Genomic DNA, 20,684 nt, shown 5'->3' on the forward strand with positions numbered 1-20,684 from the left:
CAAGTTATAAAAGCCCTGCTTGGTTGGAGCTGTATTGGTTTATCAGGACATCCCTCAACAGCTTCCAGCATGGCACTGGGTATGTGAAGCAGGTAGATCAACAATATACTTAACTCCCTAGCAACACCCAAATTCTGGACCAAATTCACAACCATTGCCGCTCACTGAGAACTTGCACCTCTAACCGCGCCAAAAGCAAACCAGGCTGAATCACCTGATCATATCTCTGCATGTCCTCTCATTGACCCATAATTTATCAAACGCTCTGCCAACAAACAGCAGGTGAAAATCCATTAATATCTTTGTAGTCAACAAGCGTTTGTGTGTTACTGGATTATACTCTGTAATTTGTATTAAAATAATGACAAAGTGCAAACCATATAGGAACAAAATTTATTCCAATTTAAAACAGAGATTTCAGGATAAGGATATGAAAATCAACTTCATGTTTCCATGAGGGTCAAGCTACAGAGGTCAAATGAAACTATTACAAAATTATGGCCGAAAAATACTGTATTAATAACCAGTAAGACCCTTCTTGGGTGAATTATACAAGATTTTTTTTTATTTTTCAAAAACTGTGTCCCTCCCCAAACATCAATACATGCATTAAAATGACAATTTAAAAACAGCAGTTATAGCTCTTAAATAGTTTAAAGTTTCCTTTTAACAGGACCTAATATACAAGTCCAACCTAAATTTCCACCACATTGGCACTTGGAGAGTCTGGCACTACAAAGAAGGGACTTGGCACACTTTAATTCATTATTCTACATAATTTACATTTGGTTTACTTAAAAAAAATTCTGTGAAAGATCAGTAATACATATTTTAGTTCAATACACCACTGCCGATGGCTGCCATGCTTCAATTTTCTTCAAAAAGATACAAGCATAGAAATACACAACAAGGTATTAAGTTTGTATATCCCACCAAATGAATAATAAAATGTTAACATCCCAGACCTATGACAGAACAGTTACTTTGCGTGAAGGTAGAACATCTACAGGTATAATATTCATTCTATACACAACCTTACTGAAGCTAAAGATGACTTTTCAGCTCAAACTGTATTTCCCCTACCGAACAGATTTTTATTTGCCCTCATGGAGCTTGTAGTACCCATAGTTATCAGATGGCCAGCCTTATATGATTTGCGATGTTGATACAAAGCAAGATTGTTGCTCAGTCTCCCTCCTTTCAAATCCATACAGCATTGGGCTTTATCTGCTCACCTGGTAAAATACCAGCTATGGAAAGTTTAAATCTTCTAATCACCTGTGCTTGATGAATGAAAACAGTATATTATGGCTCTGCAACAACAATCAAAGTTGCCTTCACCATTGAAAGCTGCCAGACAGTGCAAAACAGTCTCTTCCTGATGCCCCTTAATCAACAGCTAGCCAAAATGATATGCAACATTTCAACTTCATGGTGCAGGGATATGCAGGCAATAAAATGTTGTTAAAAGATGCAGACATATTGCTCTCTCAAACTCTGTTCCTATGACTAATAGAATATAGCACAGAATATCTGATTTTATCATCTCACTCTCAGCTAACTATCACTGGATTACTTGCTGGAATGTTGTGATCACATTGCGTTTTTACTTTCCACCAGTGAGAATATAGTAACAGTTTATGCTAGTATTCACAGTACAAAAGGCCTCAATGGAAACAATATTAAACATCTAACTTCAATTGAACATTCTTAATCGCACTGTGAATGCTAGGATTGCTAGGTCCACCCGTAATAATAATTGTTGATCAGAGACCAATGCCGAATCCCATCTACCCAGAAAGGGAGAAATATATGGAATACAGTAACATGAATGTTAAAATGGCCAGAAGACCCACAAAGGAGGAAATCTGGTGGAAAGGTGACAGTTAGCAAGTGAGCAGAAATAGTGAAATATCTCCACCATTCTCACTATGATTTTTCAGTTTCTACCCTTCAATGCACAAGAGTGTAGGCTTTATTCTACTGCTCATAGGTCAAGACAAGATGTATAGGTCAAGCAAATTCATATTTTCTTTCATTTTTTGCCAGTTGCAAAATTGCCAATCCTTGCCTTGTGAAATTCTCATGAGAACTTGGAAAATAAGGGGCACAAGGAGCTCCAGCTACAGGCTACCTTCCTGTCCACAAAACAATTGTTACACTATAAATGTTACCATCAAGCATACATAGTGAAATATTGGTCTCTTATTTAAAAGTTATAATTACATCCTCATGCAATCGAATTAAACAAGAAAACCGATCCATGCCATCACTCCTGTTTGAACGAAGATTGTGTGTGGGGAAGGAGAGAGACTAGTTTGTGTTTTACAATCTTCCAACAGAGAAACTACAGTTGCTTTAAATCTGAAATGAAAACAGAAAATGCTGCAAAAACTCACCTCAGGAAACAAGTGGGGGGAGATTAACAGATTGAAGAAGCCGCCCTACCTGCTAAGTATTTCCAACATTTCCTATTCTAAGAACTTCTGTAGGTTATCAAATCAATTAGTTTTTCTTTTAAGTAATTGTTTATAACATGAGAAATAGAAGCAGGAATAGACCATTGGCACCCTTATACCGATTCAACTGTTCACTAAGATTATGACTGTGATCTATCATCTCACCATCACTTTCTGCACTCTCTCTTCATTCCCACAATATCCTTATGGCATATTAATCCTTAAAACGTATGTTTGTGACAGACTCATTAATAATCCAACAAAAGGTATAAAAGTACAAAAAGGCAAAGTAATTATGTGCGAAATAGGTTTATAAATAGCACACTTCGTTAGGGTTGCCCTCCTTAGTTACCATTTGCCCCGCCAACAAAAATCCGACAGTCCATTTACAACAATGAATCAGCAAATTTAAACACAACTTGTACTTCAGATTTAATTGTAGTAATATATACCTGCAAATGTAATGGCCTCACAGCTCCAGCAACCTGGGTTCAATCTTGATCTCCAGTGCTGCCCCAGGAGTCTTACATGTTCTCTGTGATGGTGACTTTTCTACAGATGCTCCAGTTCCCTCCCACATCCCAAACACGTACAGATTGGTAGTTTAATTGCCACTGTAAATCGCCCTTAGTGTGGATAACTGGTAGAATCTATGGGAAGTTGATAGAAGTGTAGGGAGATGCTTGATGCCAACATAATGGGCAAAGAACCTGTTTCTATGCCATACGACTTGTTTAGAATTTACTCCCTGGTCCTAATACAAAGATCATTCAAATAACTTTTGCATATAGCACAAACTTTTTACTGATTGCTCGAGGTTTTTAAATATGCAAAAAAGATCAACCCCAACAAATCAAGGTTAGCATGGCCACTCAAACCCTGAATTCTCACATGGATGTCCAGCTATCTGCAGAATATAACCAAAAGCAGAGGCTCGAAACAGTGAAAACAACTAGGAAAAATAACCTACACTGATCAATACTGTAAAAAGCAGATAGCTGGGAAGATTAAAATGCGATATGCCTTTGCTATAAGCAGCTTGCTAGTCCTCAAGGAATAAACTGTAAAGAAAGATTTGTGACTGAAGCTTGGTCCCCCAGTTTAAATACAATACATACAGGCATTTCCCATATTTTTTGCCTCCCTGTAGTATGCAAGCATATGCTACATTTTATACAATCTTTTGCAAGTCTGGGTTAAAATTTAAAAATCTAACTACCATCCTCAATTTGGTAAATTGTTTCATTTCACATTGAGACCCCATATTCACAAAAGTAAATGTGCAAAAAGTGTAAATTGGAATCAACATCATGCATTGTGTAACCTTTCTGAATATGGGTCCAAATTCCCAACATGAAGTGTACAAGTTATGCATAAAAAACTCAAAACTGCACAAACCCAGGGCCAATAACAGATCACTCAATATGTTCATAGTAGTGTTTTTATATATCTATATAAATTATTTAGGGTATAAAGTGAATTAAATCTCAAATACACAAGTTGGTTAGCTTTACAATCAAAACAAGCTGTACATGGTTTAATATTAGGAGTGAAAATTGATCTTTTGGTTATATTTGAAAATTATAGAATTGAATTCCCACTGTGATATTACATTTGACATTTTCAATTAGTTTATCTTGGCTAACGAGTAAGTGTTCAATAGCTACACATTCTGCAAATATCAAATCCACCATTAATGTAAACAAACTATTTAAAAGTCAGTTTTTCCTTCCGAAGGGACTTGAGACACTATGGGGTCAGACATTCTTATCTAAAAGATGATCTGCTATCCAAATTTAAAAAAAAACGTAGTGTTACTTAAAATCACGTTATTCCAATGTTTATCTACTGAGCTCAACTTAAAGTGTTATATTTTATTGCTACCTGCACAGAAAGTTCAGTTCGGGAATTTTTCTAGTTTTCTCTTCAAGAAATTAATTATGCAAAAATGGCATCCTTCCTGAAAAAATTAGTTGGAAAGTTAAACAACACCATTGACACTCAGTACAAGTTCTCTGGAGCTGCATTTCACTGTAAATAACAGTAACATTCATCCAAAACATTAGAGCCAAAAAAATGCACACTCTACAAAGATCATATCTCATTTTGTGATAACTAAATAATTCCTTTTGAATGTTGAGGAAGTGGGAGATATTACAAGGAAGGATATTGTGGTGAGAGAGCTCCCTTAAAATTTAACAAGCTTTTGTAAAATAATCAGTGAAGAATATGGACAAAAGTTTGGTGTGAACAAGTATCTGTGGAATATTCTCAACTGTAGGCATGTAGTTTTCTTTGTGGCAATTTAGCTGAAAACAAATCATACCAGATGGTTTCAGTAAAGCTTTTATTCTACTACATGATAACCGTTATATATTAGAGTCAGGCTCACAAACCATATTTTGAATCTTTATTCAGCAAATCTAATATTCCCTAAATCTCTTTATGCGTTCCAAATCTTTCTGCCAAAGATTGAGGCATTTTGATTCCACTCGTGAAGCACATACATTTTGCACTTATTGGATTATATCATACAAGTGTTAAACAAGGAGGGACAGAGGAAGGATCAAAGGACAAAAATCTTTGTTCTAGCCTTATGCAACAAGGCTGAAGTGTGCACATTATAGGTAATTTACATTTCAGGATTTGATAAGGCACTCACTACTTCACTGTCCAGATTCCTTATTTTCTCATCCACAATCAATGTTAGGAAGTACAATTCCTTCTGCTTGTATATCCCAAAGTATTACCCCCCCCCCCCTCCCCCCGACACTGTCTAGTCCTGTCAAAACATTCCAGATGCATGTAAACAAGAATTAAGGAAATCTCATGTTGTATCATTATATTTCTCATTAAAAATGGTACTAAACAGAAAACAGAGAACTTTTGCAGGACATTAGAGTGTTCAATAATGGTTTGTAGTGTAGAGAATAATTGACTGTTTTAAACAGCAACTTAAGTAGATTGAGGAAACGGGGATAAAAAGCTTGATAAATCAAACAAATTTCTCTTTCAATCATTAATCTAAACTGACGTTGAAAGTCTTTTAAAGTAAGTCAAATGCATGCTTGTATGTACTACGTTCACATTTACAAACTCCAAAATTGAACTGTGATATTTAAAATCCTTAAAAATCCTAAGGGTAGAAACAAAAGATATCCACATGAGGAGCTTTAAATTCGATAATGCCTCCTTTTATTCTCTTTACTCAACCATTCAGATATGGTAGATTCATTTTAAAAGTCCCTTTTCAGAAAGGGTGTTAAGTTTATATTTGGCATAACTGCAGATAGTTAAATATTCTCTGCATATAGCACGAGTACAAATGCCAGATAATCAATTTTCCCAGAAATTTAGTTCAATCATTACTTTTCCAAAAAATACTTAGAATTGAAGAAACACATCTTTGCTGCCACCAATTTCAACACATTTCTGCCAATCAAAACTATCAGCCTATGTTGTACTATCTTAGAAATTAATATTGATAAACAATTATGCTGTTACAATGGCATTCTCACCATGACTCATTCAATATTATCGTTCCGTGCTTCCACAATTACACTTTTGGCCAATTTTGAAATAGGATTTATTTAACTCTGAATCATGAATCTGCATTCCATTTTAAAAATATACAATCTATTATCTATGGTTATACTTCTGAACAGTCAGCAATATTTGAAAAAGCATTTGTTGGATTATAGTCAAACAATAAAATGCAAAATGTTATATCTTGTCTGCCTTTGCTGCTCTAACTCATTCTACCCCAGTTGCTTTAATGCGAGAAGATCCATGTGTATATTAAATCAATCACCACATTGTTGAATGTTGGCCAAAGCTCAGAACAAATGACAGGGCATTTCCTATTGGTGATATCAAGAACTACAACTCGGAAGCTCAAACGTACTGACTGTACTATCATTGAGTAGGGAGCAGCACAATGATCTGAATGCAGATGAAATACGTTTCCAACTGCACTTAAAATCACACATACTTCTGAACATGCCATATTCTGCTATACCAATTCACCACTGAGATGTAGCATTTAGATCAGGACTACTGACGATTAATATTACAAAGTAGTCTTGATATTCGTTTGGCGAGGTCAAAACTTTTAAATGTAAGGTACATTATAGTTATGGCACTATGCAGCATTTATAAAAGCCATCCTTTAACTAGAGAAATCACAAATTAAGAGCTGTGTAGTGCAACTTTCTTGGCACCTGCATTCCTATAAAACAGAGGTTTTCTTTTCAAACAGGCCTGATACACCTATTAAAAAAAGATTCTGTAAAAAGTACCTGACCGCATAAAACTATCCTTCTATTAAAAACTTTCAAGGTTTAAAAACCCTCATCTGGCTAAATTTAGCATAAACTGTCAATTTACTTTAGTTTAGCAAGTCATCCTAAAAAAAACTCCATAACCTGCCACTGTAGTGTACAGCAGTAAGAAAAAATCAAAGTTTGGCAACAGGAGAGTATCTGTAAACCAATTCATACAGAAACATTCTAATCTGAAATTAAGCCTAAGTATACTGGTCCATAAATTAGATAAATACACTCATTTCTTTATACTAGATTTGGCTTCATTTGTTTGCCAAGTAATCATTATTTCCACATCTCTGGTTTCTAACTATGAGCAAATTCCCCCCCCGCCACCCCCAGTTTTCCCCATGATATTTGCTCAAGCTGCTATTGCTTAATGAGCTCCCAACTTTGTAGTCCATGGCTGAAGTACAGCAAGTAGCAAACTATATGTATAACATCAATAATTTATTTTTTTTAAAAATCAAAAAAAAAAATCACAGTATCAACACTTTCTCATTGATCAGGAAAAAAACCCCCAGAAACAGTACATCAATTAAGGAAGTGATGACCTGGTTTCTGTTACAGAGTTCTGAAACATCACCACTTCACACCACAGAGTATATCTGTGATCAGACAGCAGAAGGCCAGCATAACCAAAAGAGCAAGAGGGGTGGCATTGCATTTTGATTTGGCAAGTGGAATAACACTTGGTATTTGTTTGTGTGAACAAGCATTAAAGAGATTGTAGCTCAAGCCAACTATCTGTTATACAGCTAGTCATTAAGTGATCTGAAAAAAATGGAAATGTAGATTGGCACCAAAAAAGATGCACATTAAAAATGTTGTGTCCCCTGTCCCTCCCCACCCTGCATTGTTGAATAAAACCATTTCTGTTTTTTTTTAAAGCTACAACTCGTGGACGCACAAAGACAAGTATCCAGGATGACAATTAGCAGTTTGCAAACTTCACAGATCATAACAATTGCGATCATTATGGTTTAAATTTTCTTATTTCCTTTCTTTACTGCTTTGGTCAGGTCAGACCAAGTTGTACTCCTTCAGATTCAGTTGTAGGATCGTATCTTTGACGGCTGCAAAGACAAAACGTATGTTCTCCGTGTCTGTGGCACATGTGAAGTGAGAGTAGATGATTTTATCACTATCAGGATTCAGGTCAACAAACATCTTCAGAATAAATTCTCTGGCAGCTTGTGCATCTCTCTGTGGGCCTAAAAGAAAACAAATAAACACAATTGTAATGTCTGCCACTTTATGAGGGGAAAATGGTTGTTCCGAGGTTTGAGAGAGACATGATCTTGTCCTCGAGCGTCTGTTAAAATTTAGTAGGTTCAGTAATTCAATCTCAATTAAATTATGCTAATGCTTTTATATTGCAATCATGGGAAGTTAAGCTATTTTACCCATTTACCTTTCTTATATGCAGATGAATTTCCTGCAAACCAGTTGCACTGTTGAGACCTGACTCTCCGGGCATTAAAATGGATACAAGTAACATTTTGGCTAACGTGGATATGTGAAAAAATATCAATAGGACAGACAACATAGCAGTCGATGCATTTAATGACATTAACATTTCCCCGATTCTCAGCCATCTACAACATCAGAAACAGTTAAGAGCCTTCAGTGAAAATCAAACAAGTTTAGTTAAAGTGACCAACACCTGCATGATACACAGGGGGCAATGATCAAAATAAACACAAAACATACATTACTAAATATTCACTACTGGCAAATGAAGGCATCTACTGCCTCCTACATAGTGTTTTCAAAGATTACACCAAAAAGTAATTTCAGGAACCAACATAATGTGGTTATGTCAATTCTCTGTCCCACCCCCACTCAGCAGTAATAAACTAATTAAATTTCAGTCTTGTGAAATGTGTTAACAGAATGCTTCTCATAAAAACAACAATGATTCCATACATGAAACATCTAATCTCACTGCTGAAGTTTCAGGTCTCCTGCTTCTTTTAAGCTTCTCTTTATTAATCTCGTTTTATAAAGCAGTGGAATTGCTTAGATTTTTTATAACAGCTTTTTATAAGTATTATTATGCCAATATTAAAAAGTGGAAAGGAACTACAAGTTGGTCACGAACTAGGGAAAAGCTTATAACCGGGATTTGTATAAGGGTGAACTTGTGGTTAACCCAATTTTATTCTAACCAAGAACAAAGAGATCCTACACATCTTAACAAAGGGGAGCAAGAGCCAGCTATCTGCAGGAGTGGAAGCAGCACCCACCATTACATCATACTCAGCCATATAAACCATATGAAGTCAAAATGCTGCTCGAGTTGTTCAAGATCAAGGCGTGCCACATTTAATAAATTCATGCAAGTTCAGAAATAAAATTATGCTGATGGTTAAATCAAGAGAATATTTGACCAAAAAGTTTAAAATTACAATATTTAATAGTTTTGAAACCTTTTCCATCAGCTGTCAATAATCAGAACACGTCGATTTTAGGTAACAGATGTGACATAGGAAAAGCCTTTGCAATGAATGGTCACAATTTGCCAAGGATTCAATAAATATCCAGGCAATTCAATAGTCACAGTGCACAGAAATGCTCTTTGGCTCAACTCGCCTTTGCTGACCAAGCTGCTTAACCAAGCCTGCGCCCACCCCATATCCCATCAAACCTTTCCTATCCACATTCCTGTTGTCTTTTAAATGTATTAATTGCACCGGCCTCCACCAGTTCCTCTGGCAGCTCATTTCACAAATGCACCATCCTATGTGAAATAGAGCCCCCCTCAGGTCCTTCTTAAATCTTTCCCTTCTCACCTTAAACCTATTTTGAAATCTGAAAAGTCTCAACCCAAAACGTCACCTATCCATGTTCATCAGTGATGCTGCCTGACCCGTTGAGTTACTCTAGTACTTTGTGTCTTAATGTATAAACCAGTATCTGCATATCCTTGTATGCCCTCTACTTTCCAGCTTCCTTACTATGGGTAAAATAATGTGGTGGCTCACTTTAGTTTTAAATTGGAGATTACAATGGCAAATGGAAATTAATCCTGATGTTCATGATGTATTTTGGGAGTTCTAATCGGTGTAGGACATGCACCGCGAACAATCCTTCAGTGTTCCCCTCATTTCAATCCTCCTCCCTTTAACCCATATAAATCCTTTCTTCTCTCATGCATCCTGCCACTTGGTTCCCTCCTTACTCTCCTTGTGCAAGGTCTTCCTCCATCCGGTTCTAATACTTGAAAGAAATATTGCATGAAAAGAGGCAAGCGATGGAAACAAATAACTTTTCCTAAAAAGGTCAAAGCAGATTCAATGGGGTGAGTGATGATCATGTGGATACAACTATATCTGACTGTCTTAATTACATATATAGATATAATTACATACATAATGCAATGGTTTTTCATTTCAACATGGTTAAATGGTGACATCACAGTATAGTGTTAGCATCTATTCAATGGCTTCTGTTTTACAATATAGTTTATGCAACATTTAATGTATTATTTTGATTCACATGAGCTGTGTATTCACATCGATGAAAGCCAACTGAATTCAAAATACTCCACCTCTCATGTAGAAACAAGGAACTGCAGATGCTGGTTAATATACAAAACGAGATAAAGTGCTGGAGTAATTCAGCTCGGGCAGCATATCCACGTATAATCAGTCCGAAGAAGGATCTCAACACAAAATATCACGTATTCATGTTCTCCAGAGGTGCTGCCTGACCTGATGAGTCACTCCAGCACTTCAAGCTATTTTGTGCACCTCTCATTGAAACCCCCTTTCCCAACTTACCCAAGCCCACAAGAGAAAAATTATATCCAACATTACATTACTCACCATCAAATTCTGGAAAATAGTCAACCAAATGGGAGTACATTATTTTTTCTTCCAGAAGATCCTTCTTATTTAGGAAGAGAATGACTGAAGAGTTTTGAAACCATGGATACGTGATTATCGTCCTAAATAGAGCTTTGCTCTCCTCCATACGATTCTACAAAGAAATTTATTCAGATAAATTCTGAAAGCTCCAAACGTTACTGACACTTCCATTTGTACGCTCATCATCATGATGATATGTAACAAACTGATATTAAATTTCTATTGAATAATATTTCAAAAAGGGCATTTAAAAAATAAGTTTTAATAGTGTGCACGATACAACAGGTAACCCTCGCAATACATCCAATCGGATATGGAAATTTCCGTATACAGAATTCACAGGTCACGACCCAAAATTTGAAATACGGAATAAAACTTGCTTACGAAATTTGCTAAGAAAAAGCAAATAAATGAATTAAAAAAAGTTACTACTTTTTCTTTTCGCACACAGATGACATGACATTTCCGCATCATGGAAAATGAAAATATTTTTCACACTAGTTTAATAAATTCAACATACTAAGGTATTACATTTCAATTGTCAACAAATGTTGATCCCCAATCCATCGATCAAATATGGACTCATTATATACATACCTCATTATCAGATTCTACTAGAACCTGATCATATTCACTAAGTGCCACTAAAAACATGATTGATGTCACATTTTCAAAGCAATGTATCCATTTCCTTCTTTCTGATCTCTGACCTCCAACGTCCACCATCCTAAAAAGAAAACACAAAGTATGCTGAAGAAATAGGCCAATCAGCCCTTTCGCTTGCTCCGTCGACAAAATCATGGCCATTTCCCACCTCAATTTTCCTATGCTATACCCATATTCATTTAATATAAATTTATTGACATCTCTTTGGAAGATTCCAGATTCAAAGAATCACCACTGTCTAAGATGACAGATTTTTAATTTCTGACCCACCTCTGACCTAAATGACCTACTTCTTATTTTGGGATTGAATCCCCCAGAAATATGGAAAACTTCATCCTTGCAAATATCACACTAAAAATAAAGGCCATTTGAATGAAACCACCTCTTATTCTCAAACATCTTGAGAACAGAGACCTAGCCCACTCTAACTTTCCCAGATGGTGCACTCGCTATACCTGCAATAACCCATGGGAAACTTCCTTCTTCATCAAATACATATTATTCAGGTTAGGAGACCAAAATTGCAAACAATATTCCAAGTATGATCAAACCAAGGCCCCATAACATTGTAGTAAGACATCTTAATTCATATAAATAAATCCTCCTGCAATAAAAGCCAATGTATCATTCACCTTCATAACTGACGGCTGCAACCATTTAAAAAAAAGTGACATGTGCAAGAACACCTATGTCCCTATTAAAGTGGACATTTCCCAATCACTGATCATTTACTAAGTACTAATTTATTTTAAAACATTTTGCAGTATTGTATTTCATCTGCCACGTTGAATCCCTTGTCTGTATTCTTCCTAAACTTCTTTGCCTTGTCATCACTACCCACATTTTCATAAAGTTTCAATGTTATATTTGGGCTTGTCAACTCTGCTGTCAATACAAATTGATCAACAGAAGCCCAGGAAACAATGTCTATTAACCATCTCTCAATCTGCACCTCTGGAAGAGCCTTTGATTCCGCCATACCTCATCTCTCACATTCTCTATCTTTAAATCTTTCGGTTCTGATGGAGGGTTTCTGGCCTGAAACATTAACCTTTTCTCTTTCCGTGATTGCCAAATAACCTGTGTTTTTCTCGCATTTTCTGTTTTCATCTCAATCAATAAGTACTTCATCCTAATGCCATGTACTTTCAACTTGATCACCAACCTCCGGTGATAGCCCAAACATACCACATCCACTGTTTCCTACACATGTACTCATACACACATCCTCAAATAATTTAATGGATTAAACACATCTTCCCTTTCATAAACCTATGTTGACTCTGCTTAAATCATTTTCTAAACATCTTGAAATCACATTCTTTATTATAGATTAGACATTTTTTTAAATACAGGTACCAGGTTAACAGCTTTGTAATTCCTTCTATTTTCTGTTATTTAAATAAAGAGATCACATTTATCAACATTCCAATCTGCAAAATGAGTACCAGAATCTACAAAATTATGGAAAATGAAAACGAAAGAACCCACCATCTTAGAGCCACCTTTTGCAAAACACTGGGATGTAATCATTGGGTCTTTAGGATTTATCAGTTTTCAGGTTTATTTAGTTTTAGTTTATTAACTTCTCCCGTAGCATTTCTTTACTTATTTTACTTGATTAAAAAAAAAGTATTTCACAACACAATTTGAGAGCTTGACCTTTATTCAGAAATAGCTGTTTGGTTTTCATGGGTGACAAAGATTTGTTTCATGAACTCTGATTGTTTATATTTCATTCATTAATAGACAAAAAAAAAAGTTTGCGATAGAAACTTAAAAGCACATTGAATTTTATTATGTGCAACACTGGACCCCAGGAAGAATATTGAGGTATTTGAAAGGGTGCAGTGCAAACTTACTAACATGAGGATTATGAAAGGGTGGGCAAAATTGATTAAAAGCAAACTGCTTCATTGGTTAAGAATCACAGATAAGAGATTAAATATAAAAGATTGAAATGGAGTACAGGTGCACAACCTTTTATCCGAAGTTCCAAATAACGAAAAGCTCCGAATAGCGGACATTTTTTCGGTCCTTGAAGACGTTCACCGAGGGCGGCCCGCAGAGGTGACAGCGGTCATCGAAGAAAGGGGAACTAAATCCCCATTCAAAAAAGAGAAGGTGAGGGTATATTGCGCGGGAGGGTTAATAATTGACAATCTGCTGCTGCCTGCCCGCTGATTTAAAAAGTTCCCACGGTAGACTCACGATACACAGTGTATCGTGAGTCTTGCGTGGGAACTTTTTAACTCAGCGGGCAGGCAGCAGCAGATTGTCGCTCCCTTCAGCTTCACCCCACCTACACCCCTCTGCTTCCCGGCCATGTGTGTGACCCCTTCCCTCCCCTCTCCAGCTCCCCGCCCATTGCACCGGCGCGGGGGCTTTGCACTGTCTTCACGTCGGCGATGCCAGCAGGTCAGTGCCAGTCACCGGAGACGTCAGGACCAACGGGACATCGACCCCCAGGCCCACTGCAAGCACGGAGATCCCAGAGACCCACAGCCAGCAGCAGCCCAGCCCCGTTCCAACTCCAGAGGAACTCGCTCCCCATAGGGACAGAAGCTGATGGTGTGCAAGGTACGTCTTGGTCTTGGGGTTGCGGATGAGGGGGCGCAGCTCGGGCTGTGACGTCTCCGGCCACCCCCCTGTACAGGAGCTGAGACTGGGAACTGTGGGGCTGTTTGCAGTTGCAGAGGGAGGGGGCAAGGGCGGTACAGTTCCCAGTCTCAGCTCCAGTCCAGGGGGGTGGCCGGAGACGTCAGGACCAACGGGACACCGACTGCAAGCACGGAGATCCCAGAGACTCACAGCCAGCAGCAACTCTAGCCCAGCCCCGTTCCAAATCCAGAGGAACCCGGGTTGCGGATGAGGGGGCGAAACGAACTGCCACTTGTCGCCATAGCGGCCCATCGGGGAGCGGATTCCTCTGGAGTTGGAGGGACAGGGAGACACAGCGGCTTTTGAGAATGGTGGGCAATCACTTCCAAAGTTCTGCCCACACAGTCAGTACACCTCTCCTACACTTGTCTCCCGCACTAAGATCATCTCGCAGAGAATGATCCCAGCCTAACCCTCCCTATTCTCTCCTATTCTGCAAGAAAAAACTACATTGAACTCAAACTCGCGATCGAGTAACTGCCGGGATCGAGGCGCAAACTCGCGACCTTGCGGATATGAGCCGAGCACTCCACCACTGAGCCAGCCGTTAAAATCTACGCTAAAAATCTTCCATTCCGAAAGCCGAAAAATTCTGAATTACGAAAATGTTCGGGTCCCAAGGCTTTCGGATAAAAGGTTGTGCACCTGTATATGCAAAACTTTTTTACACAGTGAAGTGGTACTTGGTTCTCAGGTTAGTTACTAAAGTCAAAATTATATCGACATTCAAGATGAGAGTGGGTAAGTGGATGTAGTAAAGAATTCTGACGACAATGAGAACAAGTTACAATTTTATATTTGCAGGGAGGAAACATCCGAGCCAGCTGGGATGAATGATGAACTTTTCTAAAAATTCTATTTAGTTCATATATTCAAACTGTTTGTATTATAAGTTGATTTATGAAATGCAGACTAAAGAAATGGCAGATGCTGGAATCTTGAGCAAGAAATAAATTAATGGAGAATCTCAATGGCATCCATAGAAGGAAATAACAGGCAACGTTTCAGGTCGAAACCCTTATTGAGACTGATGGAATAGAGGGATGGTAGAATGAGGTGAGGGAAAGGGTGTGGTAAGAGCTTGTAATGGGTGGATCGAAGTATGGTTAGGCTGACAGACGAGTCAGGTGGGGGGGGGGGGGGGGGGGGGGGGGGGGGGGAGAGAGGGGTAGCGAGAATAACCAAGGATGGAGGTGGTGAAGACAATAGGGTCCAAAATGTGGAATCTGATAAAGGAAGGAAGGAGAAAGGTGGGGAGTGAAGTGTAGAACCAAAGGGAGGGATGGTGAAGTAACACCACACATAGGTCAGAGTAAAATGGGATGGAGAATTACAATGGTGGCGAACAGGGCGTCTGAATCACCTTTGCGGACTGTTTCACACGTTAGGCAACCAATCTGTGCTTGAGTTCTCCACTGCAAGGGAGGACACATCATGAATGCTGAATGCAGACTGGAAGAAATGCAACTGGATTGAAGCTTCACTTAGGATATGAATGCCTCGGGATGTTTCTAACCATTTTTTGTTGATTTACTACTGAATGCAAAACCTATTGGCAAGGTCAATATTTATTTACCCAATTCATAAAGGTCATACTAAAGTGCAAGTTATCCTTTGAGTTTAACTGATCTGTGGGTCAGCATGGAGGAGAGATTTTTAAGGCCATAAATATGAGTAAAGAATAGAATTAAGAGTTTGACCTACCTATTGATTTTCAATTTCAAAAGAAAAATCAATTGGAGGGCTAAGCACTTTGCCACATGATGGATTAAAACATGGATCAGACAAGTTACGGCAGGTTTCTCAATGCCGAGTAACCAACTCAAGAGCAGACAATCATAGGTTGCTCAATGCCAAGAAAAAACCCAGCAAAAGGCAGGACAAAAAATACGATGGATCTTGAGTGCCACATGGAAGATAAGTGGGGGCATGGGTCTGATTGAGATTTTGGTAGGGTGTGCTACAGAAAGAGAATGGTTGGTGTAGGAGTAAGGAGGAGAGATGGTAAACAAAACTTTTGGTTGGAAGCACAGGGATGATAAAGCAGTATTGAAAAATGCATAATTTTACATGATACTGACCATCAGCTTCAAATGGCAAAATAAAATTTACTTAGCATCGTGGTATTTAATAATTATTTACTTAATGTTTTGGCACTTCTAAAGATGTAATTCGTGCATTTCATTTCATAAATAATTTGCATTTTATATTACAAAATAGGAATCAGTTTGTTTTTTTAAACTTTGTGTATGAACTCAAAGGGACAGCAGAAAGAGGTGATTAAGGCTCTCAAACAGCCATGCCTAGTTCAAGGACCTGTGATTTCTTCTTTCAAGTGCTATTGAAATAGAAGACATGGACGTTGTCATTTGTATCATTTGTATCATTTGTATCAAATGCTGTCATTTACAAAATAAATTTAAAGTGCCAAAAAACTGCGGGAGGAACACAATGGGCCAGACAGCATTTGCAGATGCAATGGACAGACAACGCCTTGGTTGGGACCCTTCTTTAGACTGGTGGAGTACGGGAGGGGGAGAAAGCTAGCAAAGAGAGGTGGGGCACAGCAAAGAGAGGTGGGGCAATGATAGGTGAGGTGAGTGATTGACAGGTGGGTAGAGATAATGACAAAGGCTGGAGTGTAAAGGAGACAAAATGATGTCACTTAAGTACATTCCCCCTCTCCAAACGGGAGAGCATCAAAGCTGCACCATCATCTCTTGCAGATGGACAATGCTAACTAACTGCCGAAATGTAAAGCTGGCAGGAAAAAAAAAGTAGAAGGGGACAGGAAGGAGGGAAAAGGAGGGATAAACCAGATTCTTCCAACAATTTTTTTGTCAAAATTGAACATGCACAATTTCTTGTATCTCCAAATGCCATTTACCTTTTTTCATTATAAAGAGGTTTACAGAAGATGGTGGATCTTGCCACATTTCCCTGACAAGTGGTTTTCTAAAACAAAATATAGACAAAACTAATACCTCAAGGGCATTGAAGTCAAAGAACAAGGGAACTTCAAATGGTAACTGTCTTTGTAAAAGAAAAAAAATCTTTGCAAGTTCATTTAGTCCCAGGTGTTTAGTACCTGTCAACCTATCGGTTTGACAAATGATGCCTTGTGGAGATAGACCCAAAATAACACTACTATAAACCAAATGACCCATTTTTGTAATATTTGCCCTACTTACTCACACTGCAGACAACTTTTCAGGGCAATATTTCCAAACTACTACAAATATACTACTTCATTTAAATTTTAATTACCCTTGAATTTAAAACAAATTGATATGGATATGAACCAGATTTACCCCCAAAATAACCGTATTACATTAAAACGACAATATGTTTAGAAACCACGCACCTGAAGATGATGCTTTGCAAATCAAACGGGTATTCAATGATCCCTGTTGTTGGGATTCGAACTCTAAGAACATCTTGTTGGGTTGGTAGATAGGCAGGATCTGATATACGCTCCAAATCACTAAGGTAACTGCAAAAGGACATAAATGCATGAATACAAACATGAAAGCATAAGATTTGTTCAAAGTTGAATTTGTCAACATGCTTCCCTTGGGATCTATACCTTTCACTAAGAAATATGATGGCAAAATGTACTTCCTTGTGATCTCCCTATTTCTCCGAGTTACACTGATAATTCTCCATAATACATTGAGTTGTCCCTCAGGACTGTAGATCCACATGCATTGGTTAACAACAGTCACATTTGCCGACTCCAGAGCTGGCAGTTACCTTGAAGATAGTGTCAAATAAATGGAGCCCATAAAGCACTTGTATCTCATAAGTTCATAAGTGATAGGGGAGGAATTAGGCTATTCGGCCCATTAAGTCCACCATTCAATCATGGCTAATCTATCTCCATCTCAACCCCATACTCCTGCCTTCTCCCCATAACCCCTGACACCCGTACTAATCAAGAATCGATCTATCTCTGCCTTAAACATATCAATTGACTTGGCCTCCACAGCCTTCTGATGTTTCTTTCCTTTCAGATTCAAGTTTTTTAATTAAGATTTAGCAAATCCTCCTCCTCTGGCTCCCCTTCAGGGTCATATTCCATTTATGCAAATTCTTTAACATGGAGTGACCATTGCATAACAACTGACACAAGATCTTGAGAGCACAAGTTTTAGTCCAAGGGTAAGGATAAAACTCAGCAAGCAGGACAATTTTAAACTATTGATCTAAATCAATCTGAATGAGAAAAGCAATCAAATGAAATAGGTTCTGCATTGACAATACTTGGGTTTTTGGGCTACAGTGGAATTCCATTTCTCGAAGAATTAGGAAACACTATTAGTATTAAGTGGCTTAATTCCTATAATGAGATTTTGGGAAAACAAAAAGGCCGTCTTAGGACATAAATGGTTTTCCATGTCGTCTTCCCACAGGAGTCACACCATTGTCTCTGAATAACACAACAGATAATTTCACCTGCAAGAAGTCATTAAAATTAACAAACAATCCCATCTATTGACACATCTGCAACGTTACTGGCAAACAAGGTATCAGAGCCTTCAGTATTTTTAGCTTGCAATAACAAAAGTGAACAATCTAAGACATTTTTGAAAATCCTGCAGGGAAAAATAAGTGTTATTGCGAGTCTGAAACACTCTAGTCCCTAAACCGTTTTTCCTCCATTGCCAGCCTTTGATAAGGTCCCGCATGGCAGACTGGTGACTAAAATTAGAGCACATGGTATTGGGGGTGTTGACGTGGATAGAAAATTGGTTGGCAGACAGGAAGCAAAGAGTAGGAGTGAACGGGTCCTTTTCAGAATGGCAGGCAGTGGCGAGTGGAGTGCCGCAAGGCTCGGTGTTGGGGCCGCAACTGTTTACCATATATATTAATGATTTGGAAGAGGGAATTAGGAGCAACACTAGCAAGTTTGCGGATGACACAAAGCTGGGTGGCAGTGTGAACTGTGAAAAGGATATTAGGAGGTTGCAGCGTGACCTGGACAGGTTGCGTGAGTGGGCAGATGCGTGGCAGATGCAGTATAATATAGATAAATGGTGGCAAAAACAAGGGGCAGATTATTATCTCAATGGGGTTAGGTTAGGTCAGAGGGAGGTACAGCGAGACCTGGGTGTCCTTGTACACTGGTCACTGAAAGTTGGCGTGCAGGTATAGCATGCAGTGAAGAAAGCTAATGGAATGTTGGCCTTCATAACAAGAGGATTTCAGTATAGGAGTAGAGAGGTTCTTCTGCAGTTGTATAGGGCTCTGGTCAGACCACATCTGGAGTATTGTGTACAGTTTTGGTCTCCTAATTTGAGGAAGGACATCCTTGTGATTGAGGCAGTGCAGCATAGGTCCACAAGATTGATCCCTGGGATGGCGGGACTGTCATATGAGGAAAGATTGAAAAGACTAGGCTTGTATTCACTGGAGTTTAGAAGGATGAGGGGGGTTCTTATAGAAACATATAAAATTATAAAAGGACTGGACAAGCTAGATGCAGGAAAAATGTTCCCAATGTTGGGCGAGTCCAGAACCAGGGACCACAGTCTTAGAATAAAGGGGAGGCCATTTAAGACTGAGGTGAGAAAAAAAACGTTTTCACCCAGAGAGTTGTGAATTTGTGGAATTCCCTGCCACAGAGGGCAGTGGAGGCCAAATCACTGGGTGGATTTAAGAGAGCTCTAGTGGAATCAAGGGATATGGGGAGAAGGCAGGCACGGGTTATTGATTGGGGACGATCAACCATGACCACAATGAATGGCGGTGCTGGCTCGAAGGGCCGAATGGCCTCCTCCTGCACCTATTTTCTATGTTTCTATAACACAATTGCTTTTATAACACAATTTTGCATAACACAAGATTTCTTAAGTACACAACCATCGCATATATCATAGCAAAAATGTCTGTATCACCGAGTCACATGCAGAACCATCAGTATTTTTAAATGATGCGACAGCAGATAAGAGGAATGGCACTGCATTATCGCTATGTGAATAAATCAACTCGATAAGTACTTTTCCAAGATTATTCAACCAAATAACAGCTGCACAGACGATTTAGGTTTCGGAATTCCAAATGTTCACTTTTCTACTGGGCACAACATTTTATGAATCCCTACAAGTACTCAGATTAAACTAACTGCACGTGAATGAATGCATTAAATCAATGCCATTTCCAGACTACAGTGGCACAAGTCAAGAAATTAGATTTTCATCTGGTAAAATGAGAACATAAAATTTCAATCATGTTACAAATAATTCCTTGCTCAATATAAAGTTCAAATGAACTTTTTTGCTATTGGAATGATACATTTCAATAAAATCCATTGCGCTACTTTTGAATGAAAATGATGCAGACAAAAATTTAACCTACGTAAGTGAATCAAAAAAAGCCTTCTACTTCAAAGGAAAATGATCATGGTTTCTAATTTCAAGTAGATGAGTGGGACAAGAACCAGCCCATTTCTGATGATTACACAGGCAAATAATTACTAAAATTCATAACTGAAGTATCAGAAACTATCACTGCGTGGAGCCGCAGGAGTCAACAATGATTATTTCACCTTTGCTTTTACCACGGTGAAAGTAATGAAGACGGGGGAACTGGGAACAGTGGAAGTGGCTTGAGGACAATCAACATTATGGTGAGGTGGTGCTGAACATCCTAAGGCATACGAAGGTAGTCAAATCCCACGGGCCTGACCAACTATACCCGAGGGC

The 20,684-nt window shown here is 38.4% G+C and overlaps 1 protein-coding gene across 1 annotated transcript in view; it reads right to left on the minus strand.

Moving 5' to 3' along the window:
• Positions 1-379: 379 nt before the first annotated feature.
• Positions 380-20,684, minus strand: part of LOC116989282 (guanine nucleotide-binding protein G(q) subunit alpha-like) — a 105,219-nt gene continuing 84,914 nt past the window's right edge. The window contains exons 4-7 of the mRNA XM_033046494.1: positions 17,345-17,473; positions 11,251-11,380; positions 10,612-10,765; positions 380-7,995 (exon numbers count right to left, since the gene is read on the minus strand). Of these exons, the coding sequence (XP_032902385.1) occupies positions 7,805-7,995; positions 10,612-10,765; positions 11,251-11,380; positions 17,345-17,473 (604 nt within the window). The 3' untranslated portion in view covers positions 380-7,804. The remainder of the gene's footprint in view (positions 7,996-10,611; positions 10,766-11,250; positions 11,381-17,344; positions 17,474-20,684) is intronic.

The sequence above is a fragment of the Amblyraja radiata genome, chromosome 29 (assembly GCF_010909765.2).
Source record: "Amblyraja radiata isolate CabotCenter1 chromosome 29, sAmbRad1.1.pri, whole genome shotgun sequence".
NCBI classification, from domain to species: Eukaryota; Metazoa; Chordata; class Chondrichthyes; order Rajiformes; family Rajidae; genus Amblyraja; species Amblyraja radiata.